At 38.8% G+C, this 27,092-nt stretch overlaps 1 protein-coding gene and 1 long non-coding RNA gene across 5 annotated transcripts in view; one reads left to right on the top strand and one right to left on the bottom strand.

Annotated features, from left to right (window-relative positions):
• Window positions 1-27,092, top strand: part of UBN2 (ubinuclein 2) — a 79,276-nt gene that overhangs the window by 19,627 nt on the left and 32,557 nt on the right. For 3 of the 4 annotated variants that reach the window (XM_005205870.5, XM_024990845.2, NM_001193208.1), the window contains exons 3-7: window positions 12,524-12,625; window positions 18,323-18,460; window positions 19,118-19,221; window positions 21,108-21,597; window positions 25,454-25,524. In XM_005205870.5, the coding sequence (XP_005205927.1) occupies window positions 12,524-12,625; window positions 18,323-18,460; window positions 19,118-19,221; window positions 21,108-21,597; window positions 25,454-25,524 (905 nt within the window). Of the gene's footprint in view, window positions 1-12,523; window positions 12,626-14,207; window positions 14,934-18,322; window positions 18,461-19,117; window positions 19,222-21,107; window positions 21,598-25,453; window positions 25,525-27,092 lie in introns of those variants that run through there. The other variant, XM_024990847.2, reaches the window with a different exon arrangement.
• Window positions 11,065-27,092, bottom strand: part of LOC132345134 (uncharacterized) — a 64,825-nt gene continuing 48,797 nt past the window's right edge. Inside the window, exon 3 of the long non-coding RNA XR_009494270.1 lies at window positions 11,065-11,406. This is a non-coding gene — a long non-coding RNA (uncharacterized lncRNA). The remainder of the gene's footprint in view (window positions 11,407-27,092) is intronic.

Here is a 27,092-nt window from a genome sequence, read left to right on the forward strand (position 1 = left end):
TGCAAGGAGATCCAGCCAGTCCATTCTGAAGGAGATCAGCCCTGGGATTTCTTTGGAAGGAATGATGCTAAAGTAGAAACTCCAGTACTTTGGCCACCTCATGGGAAAAGTTGACATTGGAAAAGACTCTGATGCTGGGAGGGATTGGGGGCAGGAGGAGAAGGGGATGCCAGAGGATGAGATGGCTGGATGACATCGCTGACTTGATGGACGTGAGTCTTTGTGAACTCTGGGAGTTGGTGATGGACAGGGAGGCCTGGCATGCCGCAATTCATGGGGTCGCAAAGAGTCGGACATAACTGAGTGACTGATCTGATCTGATCTGATCTGATAATTGGTGATGTTGTGAATCTTTTCATGTGTTTCTTAGCCATCTGTATGTTTTCTTTGGAGGACTGTTTGTTTAGAATTTCTGCCCATTCTTTGATTGGGTTCTTTGGTTTTTTATTTTTTTGATACTGAGCTGCATGAGCTGTTTGTGTATTTTAGAGATTAATACTTTGTTTGCAAATATTTTCTCTTATTCTCAGGGTTGCCTTTTCATCCTGCTTGTGGTTTCCTTTGCTGTGCAAGAGCTTTTAAGTTTAATTAGGTTCCATTTATTTATTTTTGTTTTTATCTTCATTACTCTGGGAAGTAGATCAAAAAAGACCTAGCTGTGATTTATGTCAGAGAGTGTTTAGCCTGTGTTTTCCTCTTAGGGATTTATAGTATCCAGTCTTACATTTAGATCTTTAATCCATTTTGAGTTTATTTTTTGTATGGTGTTAGAAAATTTTCTAATTTCATTCTTTAACATGTAGCTGTCCAGTTTTCTAGTACTACTTATTAAAGATACTGTCTTTTTTCCATATTGATATATTCTTGTCGCTTTTGTCACAGATTAGGTGACCATATGTGCGTGTATTTATCGCTGGAGTTTTATGGCAGTACCATACTGTTTTGATGACTGTAGTTTTGTAGTATAGTCTGAGGTCAGGAATCCTAATTGATTCAGCTCTGTTTTTCTCAATATTGCTATGGCTATTCAGGGTCTTCTGTGTTTACATAAAAATTGTAAAATCTTTTGCTCTAATTTTATGGAAAATGCTGTTGGTTATGATAGGAACTCCATTGCATCTGTAGATTACATGTTTCTTTCCATACCATGCACTTTTATCTGATACTTTTGGGTCTAACTAGTGGTTCAGAGTAAGTTGAATTATCAAGTCAAATATGAAGTTTTAAAACTTTAGTTCTCAGTTCAGTAGCTCATTCCTGTCTGACTCTTTGTGATCCCATGGACTGCAGCATGCCAGGCCTCCCTGTCCATCACCAACTCCCAGAGCCTGCTCAAACTCATGTCCATCGAGTCGGTGATGCCATCCAACCATCTCATCCTCTGTCGTCCCCTTTTCCTCCCATCTTCAATCTTTCCCAACATCAGGGTCTTTTCCAATGAGTCAGTTCTTCACACCAGGTGGCCAAAGTATTGGAGCTTCAGCATCATTCCTTCCAATGAATATTCAGAACTGATTTCCTTTAGGATTGACTGGTTTGATCTCCTTGCTGTGCAAGGGACTCTCGAGAGTCTTCTCCAACACCACAGTTCAAAAGTATCAATTCTTTGGTGCTCAGCTTTGTTTATGGTCCAACTGTCACATCCATACATGACTACTGGAAAAATTATAGCTTTGACTAGATGGACCTTTGTCATCAAAGTAATGTCTCTGCTTTTTAATATGCTGTTTAGGCTTGTCGTAGCTTTTCTTCCAAAGAGCAAACGTCTTTTAATTTCATGGCGGCAGTCACCATCTGCAGTGACGTTGGAGCCCAACAAAATAACGTCTGTCACTGTTCCTCTTGTTTCCTGATCTATTTGCCATGAAGTGATGGGACCGGTACCATAATCTTCATTTTTTGAATGTTTAATTTTAAGCCAGCCTTTTCATTCTCCTCTTTCACTTTCATCAACAGGCTCTTCCATTCCTCTTTGCTTTATGCCATAAGGGTGGTGTCATCTGCATATCTCAGGTTACTGATATTTCTCCCAGCAATCTTGATTCCAGCTGGTGTTTCATCCATCCTGCCATTTCACATTATGTACTCTGCATATAAGTTAAATAAGCAGGGTGACAACATACGGCCTCGATGTACTGCTTTCCCAATTTGGAACCAGCCTGTTGTTCCATGTCCAGTTCTAACTGGTGCTTCTTGACCTGTGTACAGATATCTCAGGAGGCAAGTAAGGTGGTCTGGTATTCCCATCTCTTGAAGAATTTTCCACAGTTTGTCATGATCCACATAGTCAAAGGCTTTGGCAGAGTCAATAAAGCAGAAGTAGATGTTTTTCTGGAACTCTCTTGCTTTTTTGATGATCCAGTGGATGGTAGCAATTTGATCTCTGGTTCCTTTGCCTTTTCTTTCTTTTTTTTTTTTTAATTTTTATTTTTAAACTTTACATAATTGTATTAGTTTTGCCAAATATCAAAATGAATACGCCACAGGTATACATGTGTTCCCCATCCTGAACCCTCCTCTCTCCTCCCTCCCCATACCATCCCTCTGAGTCATCCCAGTGCTCTAGCCCCAATCATCCAGTATCGTGCATCGAACCTGGACTGGCATCTCATTTCATACATGATATTTTACGTGTTTCAATGCCATTCTCCCAAATCTTCCCACCCTCTCCCACAGAGTCCATAAGACTGTTCTATACATCAGTGTCTCTTGCTGTCTCGTACACAGGGTTATTGTTACCATCTTTCTAAATTCCATATATATGCGTTAGTATACTGTATTGGTGTTTTTCCTTCTGGCTTACTTCACTCTGTATAATAGGCTCCAGTTTCATCCACCTCATTAGAACTGATTCAAATGTATTCTTTTTAATGGCTGAGTAATACTCCATTGTGTATATGTACCATAGCTTTCTTATCCATTCATCTGCTGGTGGACATCTAGGTTGCTTCCATGTCCTGGCTATTATAAACAGTGCTGTTATGAACATTGGGGTACACGTGTCTCTTTCCCTTCTGGTTTCCTCAGTGTGTATGCCTAGCAGTGGGATTGCTGGGTCATAAGGCAGTTCTATTTCCAGTTTTTTAAGGAATCTCCACACTGTTCTCCATAGTGGCTGCACTAGTTTGCATTCCCACCAACAGTGTAAGAGGGTTCCCTTTTCTCCACACCCTCTCCAGCATTTATTATTTGTAGACTTCTGGATCGCAGCTATTCTGACTGGTATGAAATGGTACCTCATAGTGGTTTTGATTTGCATTTCTCTGATAATGAGTGATGTTGAGCATCTTTTCATGTGTTTGTTAGCCCTCTGTATGTCTTCTTTGGAGAAATGTCTATTTAGTTCTTTGGCCCATTTTTTGATTGGGTCATTTATTTTTCTGGAGTTGAGCTGTAGGAGTTGCTTATATATTTTTGAGATTAGTTGTTTGTCAGTTGCTTCATTTGCTATTATTTTCTCCCATTCTGAAGGCTGTCTTTTCACTTTGCTAATAGTTTCCTTTGATGTGCAGAAGCTTTTAAGGTTAATTAGGTCCCATTTGTTTATTTTTGCTTTTATTTCCAATATTCTGGGAGGTGGGTCATAGAGGATCCTGTTGTGATGTATGTCAGATAGTCCTCTGCCTTTTCTAAGACCAGCTTGAACATCTGAAAGTTCTCGGTTCACATACTGTTGAAGCCTGGCTTGGAGAATTTTGACCATTACCTTGCTAGCGTTTGAGATGAGTGCAGTTGTGCAGTAGTTTGAACATTGTTTGGCATTGCCTTTCTTTGGAATGAGAACTCACCTTTTCCAGTCCTATGACCACTGGTGAGTTTTCCAAATTTGCTTGCCTATGGAGTGCAGCACTTTCACAGCATCATCTTTTAGGACTTGAAATAGCTCAGCTGGAATTCCATCACCTCTACTACCTTTGTTCATAGTGATGCTTCTTAAGGCCCACTTGACTTTGCACTCCAAGATGGCTGGCTCTAGTGAGTGATCACACCATCGTGATTATCTTGGTCGTGAAGATCCTTTTTGTACAGTTCTTCCATGTATTCTTGCCACCTCTTCTTAATAGCTTCTGCTTCTGTTAGTTCCATACCGTTTCTGTCCTTTATTGTGCCCATCTTTGCATGAAATGTTCCCTTGATATCGCTAATTTTCTTGAAGAGATCTCTAGTCTTTCCCATTCTATTGTTTTCCTCTATTTCTTTGCATTGATCACTTAGGAACGCTTTCATATCTCTCCTTGCTGTTCTTTGGAATTCTGCATTATGATGGGTATATCTTTTCTTTTTTCATTTGCCTTTAGCATCTCTTTTTTTTCTCAGCTGTTTGTAAGGCCTCCTCAGACAACCATTTTGCCTTTTTGCATTTGTTTTTCTTGGGAATGGTCTCAATCACTGACTCCTCTACAATGTCATGAACCACTGTTCATGGTTCATCAGGCACTCTGAAAGTGAAAAGTGAAGTTGCTCAGTCGTGTCTGACTCTTTGCGACCCCATGGACTATAGCCTACCAGGCTCCTCTGTCCATGAGATTTTCCAGGCAATAGTACTAGAGTGGATTGCCATTTTCTTCTCCAGGGGATCTTCCCAACCCAGGGATCGAACCCAGGTCTCCTGCATTGTAGACAGATGCTTTACCATCTGAGCCACCTATCAGATCTAATCCCTTGAATCTATTTGTCACTTCCACTGTATAATCATAAGGGATTTTATTTAGGTCGTACCTGAATGGTCTAGTGGTTTTCCCTACTTTCTTCAATTTCAGTGTGCATTTTGCAATAAGGAGTTCACGATCTGAGCCACAGTCAGCTCTGAGTCTGACCGTATACAGCTTCTCCATCTTTGGCTGCAAATATATAATCAGTCTGATTTGGTATTGATCATTGGTGATGTCCATGTGTAGAGTCATTTCTTGTGTTGTTGGAAGAGGGTGTTTGCTAAGATCAGTGCATTCTGTTGGGAAAACTCTTGTTAGCTTTTGCCCTGCTTTGTTTTGTACTCCAAGGTCAAACTTGCTTATTACTTCAGGTATCTCTTGACTTCCTACTTTTGCATTCCAGTCCCCTATGATGAAAAGGACATATTTTTTTCGGTGTTATTTCTAGAAGGTCTTGTAGGCCATCATAGAACTGTTCAACTTCAGCTTCTTCAGCATTAGTGGTTGGGGCATAGGCTTGGATTACTGTGATATTGAATGGTTTGCCTTGGAAACGAACAGAGATTATTCTGTTATCTTTGAGGTTGCACCCAAGTACTGCATTTCAGACTGTTTTGTTGACTCTGAGGGCTACTGCATTTCTTTTAAGGGATTCTTGCCCACAGTAGTGTATATAATGGTCATCTGAATTAAATTCGCCCATTCCAATCCATTTTAGTTCACTGATTCCTAAAATGTCAATGTTCATTCTTGCCATCTTGTGTTTGACCACTTCCAATTTATCCTGATTCATGGACCTAACATCCCAGGTTCCTATGCAGTATTGTTCTTTACAGCATCAGACTTCACTTCCATCACCAGTCACATCCACAACTGGGCATTGTCTTTGCTTTGGCTCCATCTCTTCATTCATTCTGGTGTTATTCTCCACTCTTCTCCAGTAACATATTGGGCACCTACTGACCTGGTACTTCATCTTTCAGTGTCATATCTTTTTGCCTTTTCATCCTGTTCAGGGGGTTTTCAAGGCAAGAATACTGAAGTGGTTTGCCATTCTTTTCTCCAGTGGACCATATTTTGTCAGAACTCTCCACCATGACCTGTTCATCTTGGGTGGCCCTACATAGCATGGGTCATAGTTTCATTGAGTTAGAGAAGGCTGTGGTTCATGTGATCAGTTTGATTAGTTTTCTGTGATTGTGGTTTTCATTCTGTCTGCCCTCTGATGAATAAGGATAAGAGCCTTATGGAAGCTTCCTGATGGGGACACTGACTATGGGGGAAACTGGGTCTTGTTCTGATGGGTAGGGCCTTGCTCAGTAAATCTTTAATCCAATTTTCTGTTGATGGGTGGAACTGTGTTCCATCCTTCTTGTTTGGCTTGAGGCCAAACTGTGGACCCATGCCTCCACTGGAGACTCCTGGACACTCTTAGGCAAGTCTGACTCAGTCTCTTTTGGGAACACTGCTCCTTTCTCCTGGCTACTGGTGCACACAAGGTTTTGTTTGTACCCTCCAAGAGTCTGTTTCCCCAGTCCGGTGCAAGTTGTGTAATCAAATCCCACTGGCCTCCAAAGTCAGATTCCCTGGGGGTTCTCAGTTCCTTTGCCAGATCCCCAGTTTGGGAAATCTGTTGTGGGTCCTAGAATTTTCTTAACAGTGTGAGAATATCTTTGATATAATTGTTCTGCAGTTTGTGGGTCATCTGCTCAGCAGCTCTGTGGTGGGTATAGCTGCATGTCCTAGGTCTACTGCAGCCAGAGCTAAGAGTATGGAAGAATCTTTGCAGATTCTTTTCGATTGCTTTCCAAGAGTTTTATTGGTATACTCTTGAAACCATTTATCACAGATTGGGACTTGAACCCATGTACTGGGACTTGAACCCAGCCAAAACCCAGTTTGGGACTCAAATCCACATGGCTGTGACTCAAACTCAACCAGAACCGTGCTTGGGACTTGAACCCACATGGCTGGGACTCAGTTCAGTTCAGTTGCTCAGTCATGTCTGACTCTTTGCAATCCCATGAATCACAGCACGCCAGGCCTCCCTGTCCATCAGCAACTCCTGGAGTTCACTCAAATTCATGTCCATTGAGTCAGTGATGTCATCCAGCCATTTCATCCTCTGGCGTCCCCTTCTCCTCCTGCCTTCAATCCCTCCCAGCATCAGGGTCTTTTCCAGTGAGTCAGCTCTTCGCATGAGGTGGCCAAACTATTGGAGTTTCAGCTTCAGCATCAGTCCTTCCAGTGAACACCCAGAACTGATCTCCTTTAGGATTGACTGGTTGGATCTCCTTGCAGTCCAAGGGACTCTCAAGAGTCTTCTCCAACACCACAGTTCAAAAGCATCAATTCTTTGGCACTCAGCTTTCTTCACAGTCCAACTTTCACATCCATACATGACCACTGGAAGAACCATAGCTTTGACTAGACAGACCTTTGTTGGCAAAATAATGTCTCTGCTTTTCAATATGCTATCTAGGTTGGTCATAACTTTCCTTCCAAGGAGTAAGCGTCTTTTAATTTCATGGCTGCAGTCACCATCTACAGTGATTTTGGAGCCCCCCAAAATAAAGTCTGCCACTGTTTCCACTCTTGCCCCATCTATTTCCCATGAAGTGATGGGACCCGATGCCATGATCTTCATTTTCTGAATGTTGAGCTTTAAGCCAAATTTTTCACTCTCCTCTTCCACTTTTCATCAGGAGGCTTTTTAGTTCCTCTTCACTTTCTGCCATAAGGGTGGTGTCATCTGCATATCTGAGGTTATTGATATTTCTCCCGGCAGTCTTGATTCCAGCTTGTGCTTCTTCCAGCCCAGCGTTTCTCGTGATATACTCTGCATATAAGTTAAATAAGCAGGGTGACAATATACAGCCTTGACGTATTCCTTTTCGTATTTGGAACCAGTCTGTTGTTCCATGTCCAGTTCTAACTGTTGCTTCCTGACCTGCATATAGGTTTCTCAAGAGGCAGGTCAGGTGGTCTGGTATTCCCATCTCTTTCAGAATTTTCCATAGTTTATTGTGATCCACACAGGCAAAGGCTTTGGCATAGTCAATAAAGCAGAAATAGATGTTTTTCTGGAACTCTCTTGCTTTTTCGATGATCCAGTGGATGTTGGCAATTTGATCTCTGGTTCCTCTGCCTTTTCTAAAACCAGCTTGAGCATCTGGAAGTTCATGGTTCACATATTGCTGAAGCCTACTAAGAATATAATCAATCTGCTTTTGGTATTGACCATCTGGTGATGTCCATGTATAGAGTCTTCTCTTATGTTGTTGGAAGAGGGTGTTTGCTATGACCAGTATGTTCTCTTGGCAAAACTCTGTTAGCCTTTGGCCTACTTCATTTTGTTCTCCAAGGTCAAACTTGCCCGTTAGGCCAGGTATCTCTTGACTTCCTACTTTTGCATTCCAGTCCCCTATAATGAAAAGGACATCTTTTTTGGGTGTTAGTTCTAGAAGGTCTTGTAGGCCTTCATAGAAGCGTTCAACTTCAGCTTCTTCAGCGTTACTGATTGGTGCCCAGACTTGGATTATTGTGACATTGAATGGTTTGCCTTGGAAAGGAACAGAGATCCTTCTGTCATTTTTGAGATTGCATCCAAGTACTGCATTTCGGACTCTTTTGTTGACCAGGATGACTACTCCATTTCCTCTCAGGGATTGCCCACAGTCGTAGATATAATGGTCATCTGAGTTAAATTCACCCATTCCAGTCCATTTTAATTTACTGATTCCTATAATGTCGATGTTCACTCTTGTCATCTCCTGTTTGACCACTACCAGTTTGCCTTGATTCATGAACCTAACATTCCAGGTTCCTATTACCAACCTAGACAGCATATTAAAAAGCAGAGACATTACTTTGCCAACAAAGGTCCGTCTAGTTAAGGCTATGGTTTTTCCAGTAGTCATGTATGGATCTGAGAGTTGGACTATAAAGAAAGCTGAGTGTAGAAAAATTAATGCTTTTGAACTATGGTGTTGAAGAAGACTCCGAGAGTCCATTGGACTGCAAGGAGATCCAACCAGTCCATCCTAAAGGAAATCAGTTCTGAATATTCATTGGAAGGACTGATGCTGAAGCTGAAACTCTAATACTTTGGCCACCTGATGTGAAGAACTGAGTCATTTGAAAAGACGCTGATGCTAGGAAAGATTGAAGGCATAAAGAGAAGGGGACAACAGAGGATGAGATGGTTGGATGGCATCACTGACTCAGTGGACATGAGTTTGAATAAACCCTGGGAGTTGGTGATGGACAGGGAGGGCTGGCATGCTGCAGTACATGGGGTTGCAAAGAGTCGGACATAACTGAGCGACTGAACTTACTGACTGATGCAGTATTGCTCTTTATAGCATCGTACTTTACTTCCATCACCAGTCACATCCTCAACTGGTTGTTGTTTTTGCTTTGGCTCCATCTCTTCATTCTTTCTGAAGTTATTTCTCCACTGGTCTTCAGTAGCATATTGGGCACCTGTTGACCTGGGGAGTTCATCTTTCAGTGTCCTGTCTTTTTGCCTTTTCATACTGTACATACTGTTTGTACTGAGAAATCTGTATGCAGGTCAAGAAGCAATAGTTAGAAGTGGACATGGAACAACAGACTGGTTCTGAATTGGAAAAGGAGTATATCAAGGCTGTATATTGTCACTCTGCTTATTTAACTTATATGCAGAGTACATCATAAGAAATGCCAGGCTGGATGAAGCACAAGGTGGAATCAAGATTGCCAGGAGAAGTATCAATAACCTCAGATATGCAGATGAAAGCACCCTTACGGCTGAAAGCGAGGAAGAACTAAAGAGCCTCTTGATGAAAGTGAAAGAGGAGAGTGAGAAAGCTGGCTTAAAACTCAACATTCAGAAAATGAAGATCATGGTATCTGGTCCCATCACTTCATGGCAAATAGATGGGGAAACAATGGGAACAGTGACAGACTTTATTTTCTTGGGCTCCAAAATCACTGCAGATGGTGACTGTCAGCCATGAAATTAAAAGACGTTCGCTTCGTGGAAGAAAAGCTCTGACAAACCTAAATAGCATATTAAAAAGCAGAGACATTACTTTGATGACAAAGGTCCATCTAGTCAAACTGTAGATTTTCCAGTGGTCATGTATGGATGTGAGAGTTGGACCATAAACAAAGCTGAGCACTGAAGAACGGATGCTTTTGAACTGTGGTGTTGGAGTAGACTCTTGAGAATTCCTTGGACTGCAAGGAGATCAAACCAGTCAGTTCTAAAGGAAATCACTCTTGAATATTCATTGGAAGGACTGATGCTGAAGCTGAAGATTCAACACTTTGGCCACCTGGTGTGAAGAACGGACTCATTTGAAGAGACCGTTATGCTGGGAAAGATTGAAGGTGGGAGGAAACGGAGACGACAGAGGATGAGATGGTTGGATGGCATCACTGACTCAATGGATGTGAGTTTGAGCAAGCTCCAGGAGTTGGTGATGGACAGGGAAGCCTGGCATGCTGGAGTCCATGGGGTCGCAAAGAGTTGGACACAAGTGAGCGACTGTACTGAACTGAACTCAGTCATCTTATCCAGCAAAATAAAAGGGTTTCCACTCTGTGTTGGTATGGCAGAAAGTGAAGAGGAACTCAAAAGCCTCTTGATGAAAGTGAAAGTGAAGAGTGAAAAAGTTGGCTTAAAGCTCAACATTCAGAAAATGAAGATCATGGCATCCAGTCCCATCACTTCATGGGAAGTAGATGGGGAAACAGTGGAAACAGTGTCAGACTTTATTTTTTGGGCTCCAGAATCACTGCGGATGGTGACTGCAGCCATGAAATTAAAAGACGCTTACTCCTTGGAAGGAAAGTTATGACCAACCTAGATAGCATATTCAAAAGCAGAGACATTACTTTGCCAACCAAGGTCCGTCTAGTCAAGGCAATGGTTTTTCCTGTGGTCATGTATGGATGTGAGAATTGGACTGTGAAGAAGGCTGAGCACCGAAGAATGGATGCTTTTGAACTGTGGTGGTGGAGAAGACTCTTGAGAGTCCCTTGGACTGCAAGGAGATCCAACCAGTCCATCCTAAAGGAGATCAGCCCTGGGATTTCTTTGGAGGGAATGATGCTGAAGCTGAAACTCCAGTACTTTGGCCACCTCATGCAAAGAGTTGACTCATTGGAAAAGACTCTGATGCTGGGAGGGATTGGGGGCAGGAGGAGAAGGGGACGCCAGAGGATGAGATGGCTGGATGGCATCACTCACTCGATGGACTTGAGTTTGAGTGAACTCCAGGAGTTTGTGATGGACAGGGAAGCCTGGCGTGCTGCGATTCACGGGGTCGCAAAGAGTCAGACACGACTGAGCGACTGAACTGAACTGAAAATCTTAAAACGTGAGCGACTACTTTATCTCACACCAAAATGACACTCTCGCTGGTGATGGTATTGTAATGGTTTTATTCAATGAAAAGCATACAATGAAGTCATAGTTATGGGGGGTAGGTTCTTTTTAACATTAATATGCAATACAAACAAAGCATTTACTCAGAATTACCTTACAAAATTACCTAAAAAGGAAATATTTTATGTTGGAGACATTTCTCAGTAAGTTTGTCATAATTTTTTTTTTAATGTGAACACTGGAAGAGATCCCCATTTCTTCACGTGGAAATAGATGAAGTAATTTGCTTTCATTTGAGAGCCATGTTGCAAAAAACTCAGCCATCTTTCACCGGTGGAAGAAATGGTGAAATGAACTGTGCATTGAGAGACACATGCACTGTGGAAATATAAGCCATAGGAGAGTTAGGTCTCACGTATTACAGCCTCTACAGGGCTCGTTCGCACTCAGTGGTGGCATGTGGGCAGGCAGTACCCTTAGCACTGTTGGTTTTCTCTCTGCTTTCTGAGCCTTCTTTTCCTGACTCCTGCTTCACAGCAGGTTTGACGTGGTTTTTCTCAGTAGTGACTTAACTATAGTTACCAAAACTAGGAAATTGGCATTGGCACAGTCCAGTTAACTAGACTACAGACTTTACTCAGATTTCACCAGTTTCTCCATGCATTCATTTTTTATTTTCTTGTATGTCTATGTGTATAATTAACTCTAGGACATTAAAAATACTTTTAAGAATAGTTTGGATTTACAGAAAAGTTGAAAAGAAAATACAAAGAATTTTCATATAGTTTTCACCCACTCTCCCCTATAACATCTTATGATTCTATAGCAGACTTGTTACAACTAACAAACCAACTTTGGTACATCACTATTAATCGATGTTGCAGTTTATTCAAGATTTGCTTATTTCCCCCAATGTCCTTTTTTAGTGCCTGCACGCCAGGCAGGAGAGCAGATCACATTTCGTTTTTCTGTCTATCTAAGCTTGTCTAGACTATGACATTTTTTCAGATTTTTCTTGTTTTTTATAATCTTGACCACTTTGAGGAATACTTGTAAGAATTCCTCAAATACTGGTTGCTTATAAGAATGTCCCTCAGTTGAGTTTGGTGTTTTTCTTGTGGTTCTCTTTGTCATGATGTTTATCTCACGGTTAACCGATAACTGAGGCGACAGGCTTTTGAGAGGAAGACTGCAAAGTTTCAGTGCCATTTGTGTCACATCGTGTCAAGAGTAACGCTATATCAGTATGACTTATACTGTTGGTGTCGACCTTGATCATGTGGCTGAGTAACGTTAGCCAGGTTTTTCACTGCAAACTTACTTTGGAAGTGAGTCCCTAAGTACAGCTTTCGTTCAAGATGTGAGGGGATTTAAATTCAACCTCCTGAGGGGTATTATTTACAGAAGTCATTTGCAGATTCTTCTGACAGGTATTTTATAATTTAATGGAAACAACATGAGTACTGATTCAGTCTAACATATCTGTTCTTCACAGGGTGGGAAGCCCCGTAAACACCGGAGGGATCGGCTACAAGATTTAATCGATATAGGCTTTGGCTATGATGAGACAGATCCGTTTATTGATAACTCAGAGGCTGTGAGTAATTTGTCTTTAATATAATAGCACTTCTTTGTTTATTTGGGTAGTGGAATTCAAAGTTAAAGTAAATGTTTCAGCAAGTGTTTTTACTAATTCCCTTTTGATGTATGTCTAAATCAGTTACAGTTTGGGTAATTCCCTGGCATTCCACTGCTTAGCATGCGGTGCTTTCTTGGTCGGAGCCTGGGTTCGATCCTTGGTTGGGAAACTAAAATCCCAAAAGCTGCATGGTGTAGCCAAAGAAAAAAATAAGTTTCCAGTTTTATGTGCTTATAAGTAATTGAGCCATCAGTAATATACATTTCTCTTTGTGTACTTGAGTATGCATGTAATATAATTATAGTTAAAATTATATGTATAGGTTAAGTTTCTAGTAGTGGGATTTATTGATCAGAGAGTATTTCCATCTTGAGTTTTTAATCGACGTTCCCAGGGGCAGGTGTGTTTTGAAACGCCTTCCAGATCAGAACCATGAGATTTTGAAGATTGGGGCTGCTGGGTTGTAGTTAATCTGGCAAATACCTTGAAATTGTGCTTCATGGTTTTATTGCTGCCAGTCCTTACTACAGTGGTGATAGTTGAATGCTGTCCTTCATCACAGTCTGTTTTGATGAAGCCCTACAGCTTTCCCCCTGGAATCTTCTTTCTCTTATAAAGGAAGAGGAATTCAGGAGAGCATTTCACAACTACAACAGTGCATTGGTCACATAGCAAATAAATAAAGGCATGTCATGTTTAGGGGTTGGTAAGTTGTATGTTCTTACATTCTTCTCAGCGTGCTGGAATAATCTAATCCCTGCATTATGATATCCCCTGCACTGTGTAGTGACTGCTTAGAATATACAGAAAGTGACAGTAAGGTGGCCATTGGACTACCCACAAATTCGTACCTCTTTTTCCTGTTACTACAGTGCTTGGTTGTGTAGCGGATGACAAGGCGTGTAGTGGTAGGGAAGTGATAGGAAGGACTTCCAGCATGAGGCGTACATACCCTGTCATACTCCTATGTTACTTTGGTTTCCTGACATAAACTGGTTTGCAAGCCTACTCTGTAGGAGTAAAATGTTGACAGTATCCTTTGGAGTTGAGAGGACTTTGTGTTACCAAAAAGGTTGTCAGCCTTTTTGTAGGTTCGGGCATGGAATGGTCTCAAAGAGTTTTGACCTTGATTTGACATTGAAGTCAAAAGTCCTAGATTCTAGACTCCACTTGTTTTCTAATTCACTATGGACCAGGAGCAAGTCTTTTATTTTAGCATCACCCAGTTTTCTCTGTTACGACTGACTTGCCCAGCAGAATTATGTACTCTGAGACTCAAGATAATGACATGCTGCAAAGCCTGCGTAGGTGCTCAGTCGCTTCATTTGTGCCCAGCTTGTTGCAATCCCATGGACCGTGTAGCCCATCACGTTCCCCTATCCATAGGATTTCATAGGCAAGAATATTGGAGGGGTTTGCCGTTTCCTTCTCCAGGGGATTTTCCCAACCCAGGGATCGAACTCATCTCTCCTACTGCTCCTGCAGGTGGATTCTTTACCAGTGTGCCACCAGGGAGGCCCATCGAAAAGCATAAAGCAAGTATAAAGCAACGGTACTGATGTTAACACTCTATGTAAAGTAGATTTTCAATTCTAAATAACCCAAGAGGAAACTCAGCCATGGCCATATATAAATGAATATTGCATGTACTCAGGCTTACATAAATAGCATTTAAAATTTTTTTAATTAATTTTTTTTATTGAAGGATAATTGCTTTACCGAATTTTGTTGTTTTCTGTCAAACCTCAACATGAATCAGCAATAGGAATACATATATCCCCTCCCTTTTGAACTTCCCTCCCATGTCCCTCCCCATCCCCGCCCCCAGTTGATACAGAGCCCTTGTTTGAGTTTAATTAGTAAACCTAATTTTTTTAGAGCAGTTTGAGGTTCACAGGAAAATTGAATGGAAGGTGCAGAAATTGCCCATATACTCCTTGCCCTCACAACATGCACTGCTTCCCCCATTATCAATGTTCCCCCACCAGAGTGGTATACTAGTCACAGGGGGAAAATCTGCATCAACACATCATCACCCAGAGTCCACAGTTGACCTCAGATTCACTCTTGGTGTTGTACATTCTATGGATTTTAACAAATGTATAATGACATGTATCCACTGTTATACTGTCATACAAGATAGTTTCACTGCCCTAAAAAAAAATCCTCTACCTATTCATCCCTCCCTAACACTTGCAACCACTAATCTTTTTATTGTCTTCATAGTTTTGCCTCTTCTCCAGCGTCATACAGTTAGAATCACATGGTATGTAGCCTTTCATAAAGAGCATTTTTAGTATTTTCCTTTTGTAGCATTCCAAATATTTGAATAAAAGTGTTTTTCAAACTGATTTTTGCGAACTGTAATTTCTTTATGTATCGATTTAAAGACTGGCCAGCATTTTCAAAGAGAATGAAATAGAGTAGGAGGTGTTATAGTAATCGACTGATACGTTATGCAGTTTTTATTATGTGTGTGTGTTTATACACATGCACTGGGTTTTGATGGGTAGTGTATTTTCCACTTGGGCTGGTGAAGAAAATTTGCAAGCCACTGCTTTAATAAATGAGGATAACTTTTGTAGGTATAAGTTGTTGTTATATATATATATATATTTGTTACATATATGTATATATAACTTACACAGTTACTGACATTTATAGGACAATTTTGGTCCCTATTTTATAGGAGGAAATTGAACTAAAGCACAGGTTGTTTATTGACTTGCAAAATAATTTTGCATCATTTTCTTTAACAGATTATTTCATTTTTACATGAAATAATTCAGTGATTCAAACATAAAACACTTATGAGCCAACCAAATGATTTTCTTGTTTTTTTTCAATGGGTATATTGCCTATAGGCTTTTTTTTTTTCCCTTTGAGTCACCTTCATGGGATCTTAGTTCCCTGACTGGAAATTGAACCTGGGCCCTTGGAAGTGAAAGTTCAGAGTCATAACAACTGGACTGCTAGGAAATTCCCACTAGTAGGCTTTCTCTGTTTGTATATTATTCAATAGGGATTAAAAATAATCTGGTTCTGATTCACTTTAAGAATTGTGTACTATTAATACTTACTACTGTAATATCTGAAAATAAATGCTTTTGAAGATTATTTTTAGTCTAACAAGCATGCTGCCAAATTTTTAAAAAACAAGGGAAATCTTTTTATTGTTGAAATAATACCAGACATGATTAATGGTTTTATTTAGGTTATGTCTTTTAAATTTCTCTAGAACTTAGTGAAGTAAGTAATACTGAATCTTTTTTACAGCTGCAAAGTATTGATGTGAAGTGATTTATTCTGGGTCACAATAGCTAGGCATCTCTGTTGGCAAAGGATCTAATAAGTGTGGTTTGCAGGTTCAATGATCCATTGCCTCTTAATACATTGTACTTAAAAGGCTAAAATTATTGCAGAAGTAGAAATGTCACATACTCATGAAACTTATGTAAGGTTATAAACGAGTGTTACCTTAACAAAAACAACCCCAGAATATATCCTGTACCTTTCAAGAAAAAAAAAATGCTTGGCATGTTTATAACTCACAGTGCAGTAGAAGCTGTGTATTAATCCTTGCTCTGTCACGTTGGTTGTGTCATTTTAGTATGGTTGCCAGGTTTATCAAACACAACTGTAGTCCACCTGGTTATATTTTTTAAAAAAGGCTAAATAAAATATCCATAAAGAGTTTGTTCTCCTGAAGAGTGTTTTGATAGGGAAAGCTCAGCAGAATACTGCAGAAGATAGGCACTGAGCACCTCCACATTGTCCGGTAGCCTGGTGATGAGTGTGTTTCTAACGCGAGATGCTGCTTACTATAATGGAGAGGTTGGGAAAAGTCAGTGACACTGCCATAAACCAATACAGTTACTGTGGCAAAGTTCTTAACCTCTCTGAATTTGGTTTTCACTTATAAAATGGGAGTAATATTTGCCTTCCTTGCCTCAAAAGGGGATCAGGGGAACCAAGTGAAATAATTTATATGAGGAAGCTAAAAATTGTAAAGCATTATACAAGTTTATGTAAGCAAAAAGTGCAGGTGTATTTATATTATCACAATTACACATTTTCAAAATAATTACTACAGAGACTTTTCACTTTTTAAAAAAATTTATTTATTTTTGTCTGCTCTGGGTCTTCATTGCTGTGCATGGGCTTTATCTACTTGGAGCAAGCCGGGGCACCTCTCTAGTTGCAGTGCATAGGCTTCCCATTGCAGTGCCTTCTCATTTGTACCGCATCTTCTTTATGCATTCCTCTGTTGGCCATTTAGGTTGTTTCAATGCCTTGGCTTTTGTAAACAGCGCTACAGTGACCATTGGGGTGCATATATTCTTTAGGATCATATTTTTCTCCAGATAAATGTGGAGATTCCTAACCACTGAACCACCATGGAAGTCTGATCTTTTCACTTTTAATTCTTTACTCCTCACATCACTCCTTTACTTACAGATAGTACTGGGCCCTATCAGAAGGTCTTAGCTGTAGGTCTTTGTAGTAATCCCTCAAGTGGAGCAACAAGAAAGGAGTGCATTCCTTTTTTCTTTTTCTAACATCATTCAGTTTTGGTTCAAAATCATTAAATGTACAGTCTTTCTCCATTCTCCATGTAACTTAAGAGGATACAGTTTAAAATCACAAGTTTTGTACTTAGCCTTAATATGTTTAACAAATATGTTATGTATATTTTTTGCCCGTGGCGAAAAAATTTTCCTTACAAATACGACTTTCTTAAAGACTAATTATATAATATGAAGAGAACCCTTAAGTAGAGTTCTGGGGACCTCAGGTAGCAGGTATCTTGCTTCTGTTAGACAAGTAGTTCCTTTTTTTCTCTTTTGCCATGAACACCTTCATTTACTTAAGATTGACCTTCCATTTAATGCTTGTTTTTTCTTCTTCAGGTGAGATAAGATAAACCTTGAAATCCAGACTTCCACAACTAGAGAAAGCCCATGTAGCAACGAAAGACCGAGTGCAGCCATAAATACATACATACATAAAATTTTAAAAAATTGAAGCTTAGAGGACATCAGCTTACTGTGATATTCTAGACCAGATCTTCATATTGATTTATACAATTTGAATCTTTTTTTCAAAGCAGTACCTGGATTCTCAGTGTATGCTTACTGAACAGGACAGTTCTTTTTCTACTTCCCTTTAAAACTTATTTTTGTTTTATATATTTAAAAAATATTCCTTACTTAAAAGCTTAGAACTAAGGCAGAAGAAATAACCTTTAATTTTTACAATCTATCTATGAATAAAATTATATATTAATACCAATATTGGTAAGAAATGAAGTTCATTTGTCGTCTGGCCATTAGTCTTTTTTAACTTGTTTTGATTTCTGAGCAGAACCATTTGTCATTAAGAATAGCAGTGATTGTTAAGTTTTTCTCAGCAGACAATATATTTAGAATTAGCTTCAGTGTTTGAGAAGTTTCTTTTTTTGACAAATACTGAATGATGATCAGAGCTCATTTCTGTTCCAGATACTAACTTTTTCTAAGTTTATTCACAGACATCTTCATTGCAGTTAGTTTTGTAGTTAAGATGTAAGGAAGATGCTGACAGGATTGAATTTCTTTGACGTATTTATAGAATTAAAGATAGTAAGATACATCTGAAAAATTTTTTTCAATCTAGTATGACGAATTAGTTCCTGCTTCTCTAACAACAAAATATGGAGGCTTTTATATAAATACTGGCACTCTCCAGTTTCGCCAAGCTTCAGATACTGAAGAAGACGATACCACAGACAACCAAAAGCACAAGCCACCCAAAGTGAGTTTATCCAATACTTCAACAGCAATGAGAGGATTCAATTAAAAAGATGTGGTTTTTGAATTTTACTTGTGCTTTACAGCTGTGAATATAAGGAAAAGTAAAATGCTAATCATTTTTTAATGAATTTATAGTTAATTACATGCTTTAAAGTAAAATTATATAAATATGGGGAAATATATTTTTATATCATAATAAGTTATATTTTCTGTTAAAACTTCTCTCTCCATATCTAGTCTAATAATCCACTATTTCTGGATAAGGTTGTGGTTCTAGGATAGCTTAAGACTTAATATGGAAATGACTGGTTTAGCAGTTGCTTGTTCTACGATGTAAAGCAAATTTTATAGAATATATATATTGTATTTAAGAAATGACTAAAATGTCTTTAGATGTTTCCTGAAATGTGAGCCAAAGACATATTTTCACCAGAATTATCAAAATGTTTGTTAAAAATGCAGATTAAAAGGCTCTCCCCCAGATAACCAAAACCAAGGTTTGGGAATTCTCATGGACCCAAAGAATTTGCATTTTTAATAAGTAATTCTAATGCACCCCTAAATTTGAGTAAAACCATTTTCCCTGGATGCTGGATTGATACCATCAAAGAGTAAAGCAGTAATACTTAGGTAAGTGATGTACTTTATCATTTTATAGATTCCCAAAATAAAAGAAGATGATATTGAGATGAAGAAGAGGAAGCGGAAAGAGGAAGGGGAAAAGGAGAAGAAGCCAAGAAAAAAAGTACCCAAACAACTGGGGTAAGTGAAAATAGACGTAATGAGGGAACTAGTATTGTAGCATGACAAGCACTCTTTTTTAGAAAGATATATTTAACATTAATTAGTTCAACTTAGCTGGATCTAATTTAATACAGTATTTATAAATGTCAGTGACCTATTAACTTATATTTTAGTATTTATTATTAAGTAGCAGTCATCTTAGAGACTTTAGGTGTTTTAGATCAGATTTACATATTTGTTCATGAAGTATTTTGCTCATTACAACATTTTATCAACAAGAACCAGTTTGAAAAATGGAACACGTTTTCTTAATTTTTTGCACTAAAACAAATACCCGGGGTCTGAGAATTGGCAGTAGTCTTTGTGTTAATGATTGATGGTCGTTTTAATATTTTTTTAAAAGTCACTCATTTTATTTAGCTATTCTAAATGCTGGTCACAAGTCATAAGAGGGAATTCCTTGGCAGTCCAGTGGTTAGGACTTGGTGCTTTCACTGCCAGGGCCTGGATGCAATCTCTGGTTAGAAACTAAGATCCTGTACATTGAGAGGCACAGCCACAAAAAAAAAAAAAAAAGAGAGCGAGGGAGAGAAATGGAATAAAAAGTCATAAGAATAAAATGTACCTTGCAATTATGAAACTACCAGTTGTCCCTACTTCTCTATGGCTTTTTTAAATAGAGCCCAGGGACAAAAACTTGTGAGAGGCTGGATTTTTCTCCCCTCCTTAGCAGAGGAAGAGGTACATCTGAATTTGGGACTCTCAAAATCCCAAGAGTTAATATAAGAACATATTTAGCCCCTCAGGTGGCGCAGTGGTAAAGAATCCACCTGCCAATGCAGGAGACACAGGTTCAGTCCCTGGGTCAGGAAGATCTCCTGCAGGAGGAAGTGGCAACCCACTCCAGTATTCTTGCCTGGGAAATCCCATGGACACAGGAGCCAGGCAGGCTACAGTCGGTGGGGTCACAAAAGAGTCGGACACTACTGAGTGACAAACACACTTCCTGCATACCAGACACTGTCTGGGTTTTGGATATATAATAGTATGAAATGAAACACTGGCCTACCTTCAAAGCACTAACCATCATTTTTAGTTTCTGTAGTGCCCATAGAAGCATATAAGCCAATGAAATTAGAAAAGATTTTTTAGAGAAACTGATGGCTAAACCAAGACCACCCTTGCCTTATAATCCCCACAGAGAGAAAGTTGTCACTGAAAATTACATGTATCTATCCGACACCCTCGGAGAGAATGGAAAGTGAAGAAGTATCAGAAGGTAGTAGCAGACAGAATGAGATCTGGATAGATGACATGGTGATGAATGAAGGCTCACAGATTGACACAGAGGATTTTGCATTCCTTTGGCAGTTTGTAGCACGAACCACCTGGGGTACCAGTTTGAAGGTATACTATGTAGGCTTCTCTGGTTGTGATTAAAGTCAGCTCTGTTTTCAGCAAAAGTGCAATTCTTTACTTCATTAATTCTTTAGGTGACTACTTTATAGATGTGGCAAAGAAAGAACATTCCAAAAGGTGTAGAAGTTTAAGTTCATATACTTTACTTTTTTTTTTTTTTTTTGACTTGCAGGATCTCAATTCCCTGACAAGGGATCAAACCTGCACCCTTGGCAGTGAAAGCGCAGAGTCCTAACCACTAGACCAGAGGGACTTCCCTAACTTTGTGTACTTAATAAACCAGAGCTCTATTCAGTGTTGTTTATTTCTGTTGACTTTATCCCCTTCATTTTATTCACTCTAATGGCCATTTACCCATCTGCCTTTCATAAATGACAGTCCAGATGATGAAGATGATGTTACTTTAACTCTATGCCTCCTTATTTCCATGAGGTTTTAACCTATGAAATCATACATAGCCTAACTGATCACTATTTTCTTCACAGAGTTATGGCTCTAAATTCACACAAATCTGAAAAAAAGAAGAAACGTTATAAAGATTCTCTTTCTCTAGCTGCCATGATAAGAAAATTTCAGAAAGAGAAGGATGCATTAAAGAAGGAATCTAACCCTAAAACCCCACTGAACTTCTCAACCTCCTCTCTGAATAAACCCCCCTCTGCTGCTGTAGCGTTGGGAAATGATGTCTCAGACCTGAATCTGACCAGTGCTGATCCGGACCTCCCCATCTTTGTTAGCACAAACGAACATGAACTATTTCAGGAAGCTGAAAATGCCCTAGAGATGCTAGATGATTTCGACTTTGACAGATTACTGGATGCTGCTTCTAATGGTAGCCCCCTCTCGGAGTCAGGGGGAGAGAATGGAAACACCACCCAGCCAACCTATGCCTCTCAAGTTATGCCCAAGGTGGTACCTACACTCCCAGAGGGTCTGCCTGTCCTCCTTGAAAAACGTATTGAAGACCTCCGTGTAGTAAGTGGGATAATTCTCTTGTTTTTTATTTACTGCATAAACATAGCAATAAATACTTATTTTCAAGCAAAAATAATAACCTGTAATCCTAACATACTTTTAAGTAACTTTATTTTCTATATTTCCTTTTAAGCATTGGATCTGTGCATAGGCTTTTTAAGTATAGTTATAACATGAGAATGGCAACCCGCTCCAGTATTCTTGCCTGGAAAATACCATAGACAGGGGCACCTGGTGGGCTACAGTCCAGGGCATTGCAAAGAGTCGGAAGTGATTGAACACAAATGCACACATGACATGGATACAGTTCACTGTTTTATTACCTCACTTCATCTTATTTTTCTGTATAATTTTCATAAATATAATTTTTATTGGCTTACATAGCCTGGTAAAGAAAATACAGGGAAGGTAGGAACAAATAACTGTACCTGAACTTGGTCCAACTTTGTTGACTAGTTATTCTACAGTTGATTTTACCAGCTAGTCCTGACCCACTAATCAGCTTTAGTAAGCACACATTGTGTTCTCACTAGACAAACTTTTAAGAGTTGAGCTTTTAGCATTTCACAGTGGATTCCTCTGCGGATTGACTTGGATACATAATCTTTGTTTAGCTGCAGGTTCAGGTATGTGAGTACACTTTTTCCTTTAATCTCAGGGAGATATTATTTTGACTTAAAATGTTCCAAACATAGCTTAAAATGCCACCCCCCCTTTTGTTACTCCTTTGGCATGTTTGTCTAAACCCATGCCATGTTTTTAGTCCTCTTTTTTTTTCCCCCTGATTACAGAAGTTATATATTCAATATAAGTTGTATTTTTCACTTAGGGAGGGAAACATGCCCGATAATCAGACATTTTCCACCTCTAGTATGGGACAACCCAAAATTTATATTTAAATTTTAATTTAAAAATAAGTTAAACTACTTATTTTTCTGGATTTTATTTCATGCATTTGCAAATATGTTGTTATTAAAAATAATTATTGTGATTATTAAAAATTATTAAATAATAAAAAATAATTGTTAACAGAAGTATATTCTATAACTTGTTTCTTCTAAGGTTATAGTAGCCGTTTAAATCACATTGTAAATTTATTAATCATCCCCATGTTGTATTTATTTCTCTTAACTCTTTCTAGATTTTAAGTATCTGATTAGGGGAGCAAGAGATCTATCTAATTTTTCCAACAGGTGACTCATGGTTTTAATTATCAATTTTATTTTTTTTCTATTTTTTGTTCTTTAGCATTTCTTCTGAGCTCATCGCTTATTAAATTCCCTAAAATTTTTACTTATTTTAAGGTAATTTGTTGGTTCAGGACTTACAGAAGTGTGTTCAAGTATCTCATTGCCAGTGTTTTTTAGTTTATGGCTTGTATTACTGTAATTTTTGCTTTATGTCTATGCTGTGTTTATTTGTTGGCCCATATGGTTCTTGCTGGCTAGGTCTCTGTTGTGATGTGTATCATTTGAAGATGGCCCTGTCTGTGCTATTAATGTCTCTTACCGCAAATTCAGTATTGTCTGATTTTACTGTGGATTCCTTTCTCTTTATTTTTGCATGGAATAGCTTTTCCCATCATTTCCCTTCATTTTAGCTCTTTTTTGAGTTCATTTGTTTAAGATTCTCATTAAGATTTTATCTTACCTACAGCTGTTAAAATGATAATGACATAATCTTTATTCTGTCATTTTCTTTTATATTCTGTTTTATTCCCTCCCCCTCTTTTGTTTTTCACTCTTGCTATTTTCTGTGCTTATCATCATATAGTTTTTTTATTTAATCTTCTTAACCAGTGTATGAAGTACAGGTATTGTTTCCTTTTTATAGTTAACAAACTTAAGTGGAGGTAGATTAAGTAGCTTGGTCAGGTCCCACAACTAGTAAGTGGTGGAGCCCTAATTTAAACACAAGGGTTCACCTGACTCCAAGGTATGTGCTTTTTCCTATCCCATATGGCTCCTAAAATCTTTAGTTTCTTTGATGGTTTAAATATAAAAGTGCTAGGGATGTAATCCAGGTTTTTCAACATGTAATTAATAATAACAGCTATTATTATTAAGAAATAGCAAATAGTTATTAGCAAATAACTATACTGTCCACTGAGTGTAGTGCTCCTGGGACCCACAACTTCACAGGAGCCCACTTACTGTTGAGGAGACAGTGCCCTGAGTGGAAGTGGCTAAGCTGTGATGCAAAGTCAGAATTGAAAGGGAGGCCCATCAAGCTTTATATAACTTGCACTCTGCCCACTGTGTTGTGTGCCATTCTTTCCCACTGAATAAACAAAACTGATTAGCAGTGAGTGTGCTTCAGTTTTGTCAGGTGCTGTCATATCTCATATACTAAAACTCTCTGTAGTAGCCATGGCAGGACTGAAACACCTACTTCCTAACCTCTTAGGAAGTGATCAGTAAGAAGGTTAATTTCATTTGCTAGTATCTGTAAATTCTCCATATTTTTCTCTTTCAAATAGGACATAGTATTTTTCCTCAGAAAGTAAGGATTCATCATTGCCTGCAGTGCTCACCTCTGTCTGATAAGGACTTTCTTCTTGTAGCTCTTTTCTCACTTTGTAACATTCTTCCACTGTTCAGCCTCTGGAAAGTTTAGTTTTCATTCTGGCTTTCTTTCTATATTTCTTCTCCCTACACATACCCAGTCTTCCTCCTTTCTAAGAAATGCTGAGGCACATCCCCCAAATTGTCTTCATCTATTTATAGCATTTGAGGTCGTCAAACAGTGTAAAATTATCAACAAAGTTGACAGAGTCAGCATATTTCTTGCTCAGATTATTGGATCAGGATGTTTTACATCTTGGGTGTCTTAAGATAAACTGTCTTTTGTGATTTCCCCAGTAAATTTTACTTATGGTAGTGTATTGGTTTGCATACTCTTTGTTTCTGGTAAACTGGTTAAGAGACACAGTGATGAAAATATCATTCTTATCCTTGTTGAATTGATTTTCGTTTATTCCTTGGTAATGACCGTGGCCAGTTTTTTCATTGTTAGTAATTAAGTGGAACCCAGACTGGCTGCGGGGCTTCCCTTGTGGCTCAGATGGTAAAGAATCCGCCTGCAATAGGGGAGATCTTGGTTCAATCCCTGGCTTGGGAAGATGCCCTGGAGAAGGTAAAGGTTACCCACTCCAGTATTCAAGCCTGGAGAATTCCATGGACTGTATAGTCCATGGGGTCACAAAGAGTCGGACATGACTGAGTGACTTTCACTTCACAGACCGGCTGCAGAAGCTGAGTATCTTTGTATAGAGTCACAGTGTTATACAGTTGAAGTCAGAAAGCTTCTGGTCTGAGTCTTGGATCCACCACTTACTAGCAGTGTGATTTGGGGGCATATTACGTAATTTCTGTAAGATTTAGGTTCCTTGTTTGTAAAATGGGAGCTATAATGCCAGTGTCATTGGCTGTAACGAAGATTACACATGGTAATGTGTACAGTATATAGAATATCAGACATATTGTTAGACAGTATTGTCTAGTAAAAAGTGAGACAGCTGCTTTCTGTTATCTTAGAGATAACAGAAAGAATTAATAAAACTAACAGATATTCAAAATACACAAGACACCCATAGCACTAAAAAATCTTATATGTAAAACTTATTGAATTTGGGAAAATTCAGAAAAATGAAATACAGACATAAAATTAGGAAAGAATGTTATGTATGCTAAATTTTGTTTCAGCACCCTTTAATTGCCTGTCATGCCAGGTAATAGCTGGGATGTGAAGTGAAACTAATTCTAGCCCTGCCCTCAAGGAGCTTATTCTAAAGTAAATAGATATGGAAACAAATGTGTTTACTGAGAATTATATTGACAATCTTGTGTTTCTGTAGGCTGCCAAACTTTTTGATGAAGAAGGAAGGAAAAAATTCTTTACACAGGATATGAATAATATTCTTCTGGAGTAAGTAATTTTCTTCTTTGATTAAAAAACTGTAAGAATTCTTTGAGAAATATTGTAGACCTTTGAGGTGCAGATGCTGCTTGCTTGGTTAGTCTCAGGCCTTAGCTCTTTCCTTTTGGCCTCACGACATGTGTGATAAAGTTTCTTAGCAAAACTATGTGTCTGTGTACAGTGACCCCTTAGTATAATCAAAGCTTCCAATGTGAAAACCGCCAGAGCAAGTGACCACTGTATGGGTTGAATGTAATCCTACTTTTAAATGCATTCTTTGTCATGTTATGTGAAGATATCTTTTTGAGACATCTCTGATTGTTTACATTAAAATTCACACAAACATTTTATATCCAAATGGAAAGTATGGTTTAACGAAGAATCATTGTTATGGGATAGAGTGGAGCAGTGTAGAGAAGACAGATGTTCAGTTGGAAAGGAAAGGGTAAAAGCTGCTGTATGATGCAAACAGTATTTAAATTAGTGATAATCTTCACCCTTAGGTAGAATTTGATGTTAATGAAATTGCAGGTTCTAAGATTGTGGTCAAATAAGCTGTATTTATAAACCTATTGGCTTATAAATTTTGACCATGGTTCCAAAAATTGAGTATATAATTGGCTACAGGCAGGAATGGGCAAAAGAGAAGTGGTCCTGGGGAAAGCAGTAAATTCCTTTCTGATGAAAATAATGTATGCCTACTTTTGGTGGTTTAGTAGCATCATATATACAGAAATGAGGCAATGTTTCCAATACTGTGATTCCTGTCTTTTAAATGTATAATGGAGATAGTTTCTCATGAGATATAAAGGATGAGTTGGTTTACTGGTTTTGATAACTATTTTAATTAATACATTCTCTCTTTTTCCTGAAGTACTTAAAAAAATCATTTTGGTCCCATGGACTCATAAAACACATAACCTAGTATGCTGCTAGCATGGAGACAGAGGAATTTCTTGTTCCTATTATTTATTTTAGCCAGGGGTTTTCAGATTTACTCAGTTTGCTTGCAAATGCTTCCTGTCAGTGCCACCTCCTTTTACCTAGCTCTCCTCTAAACCTTAGATTCAACAACCTGTGTAACCATTAATCATCAGAGCTGCCCCAGATTCCAGGATCAGGGATCTAACTGGCTCTTTTTCTTTTTACCTAATAGCCCAAGTTTACTAGATTAGGTCTTTTTACTGTGACAGAGAGTGTGCCTGTAATTCTACAAGCCTTAGTGTTCAGGCTTTGAATTTTTTTCCCTTTTAGTAACTTTCTTATGCTCTCTTGTCTTCTTACACTTTCCTGAACAAACAATCCCTTATTTCTCTGTACTGAGTTGATTGTCTAAGGGCATATGATACACGATTATTTGGGGTAGTAATTCCATGAATTTTTTCAGATAAATTTTAGTCATCCCCATATACTAAAAGCAGAGAAGGCAATGGCACCCCAACTCCAGTACTCTTGCCTGGAAAATCCCATGGATGGAGGAGCCTGGTGGGCTGCAGTCCATGGGGTCGCTAAGAGTCGGACATGACTGAGCGACTTCACTTTCACTTTTCACTTTCCTGCATTGGAGAAGGAAATGG

This window comes from Bos taurus, chromosome 4 (assembly GCF_002263795.3).
Source record: "Bos taurus isolate L1 Dominette 01449 registration number 42190680 breed Hereford chromosome 4, ARS-UCD2.0, whole genome shotgun sequence".
Taxonomy (NCBI): Eukaryota; Metazoa; Chordata; class Mammalia; order Artiodactyla; family Bovidae; genus Bos; species Bos taurus.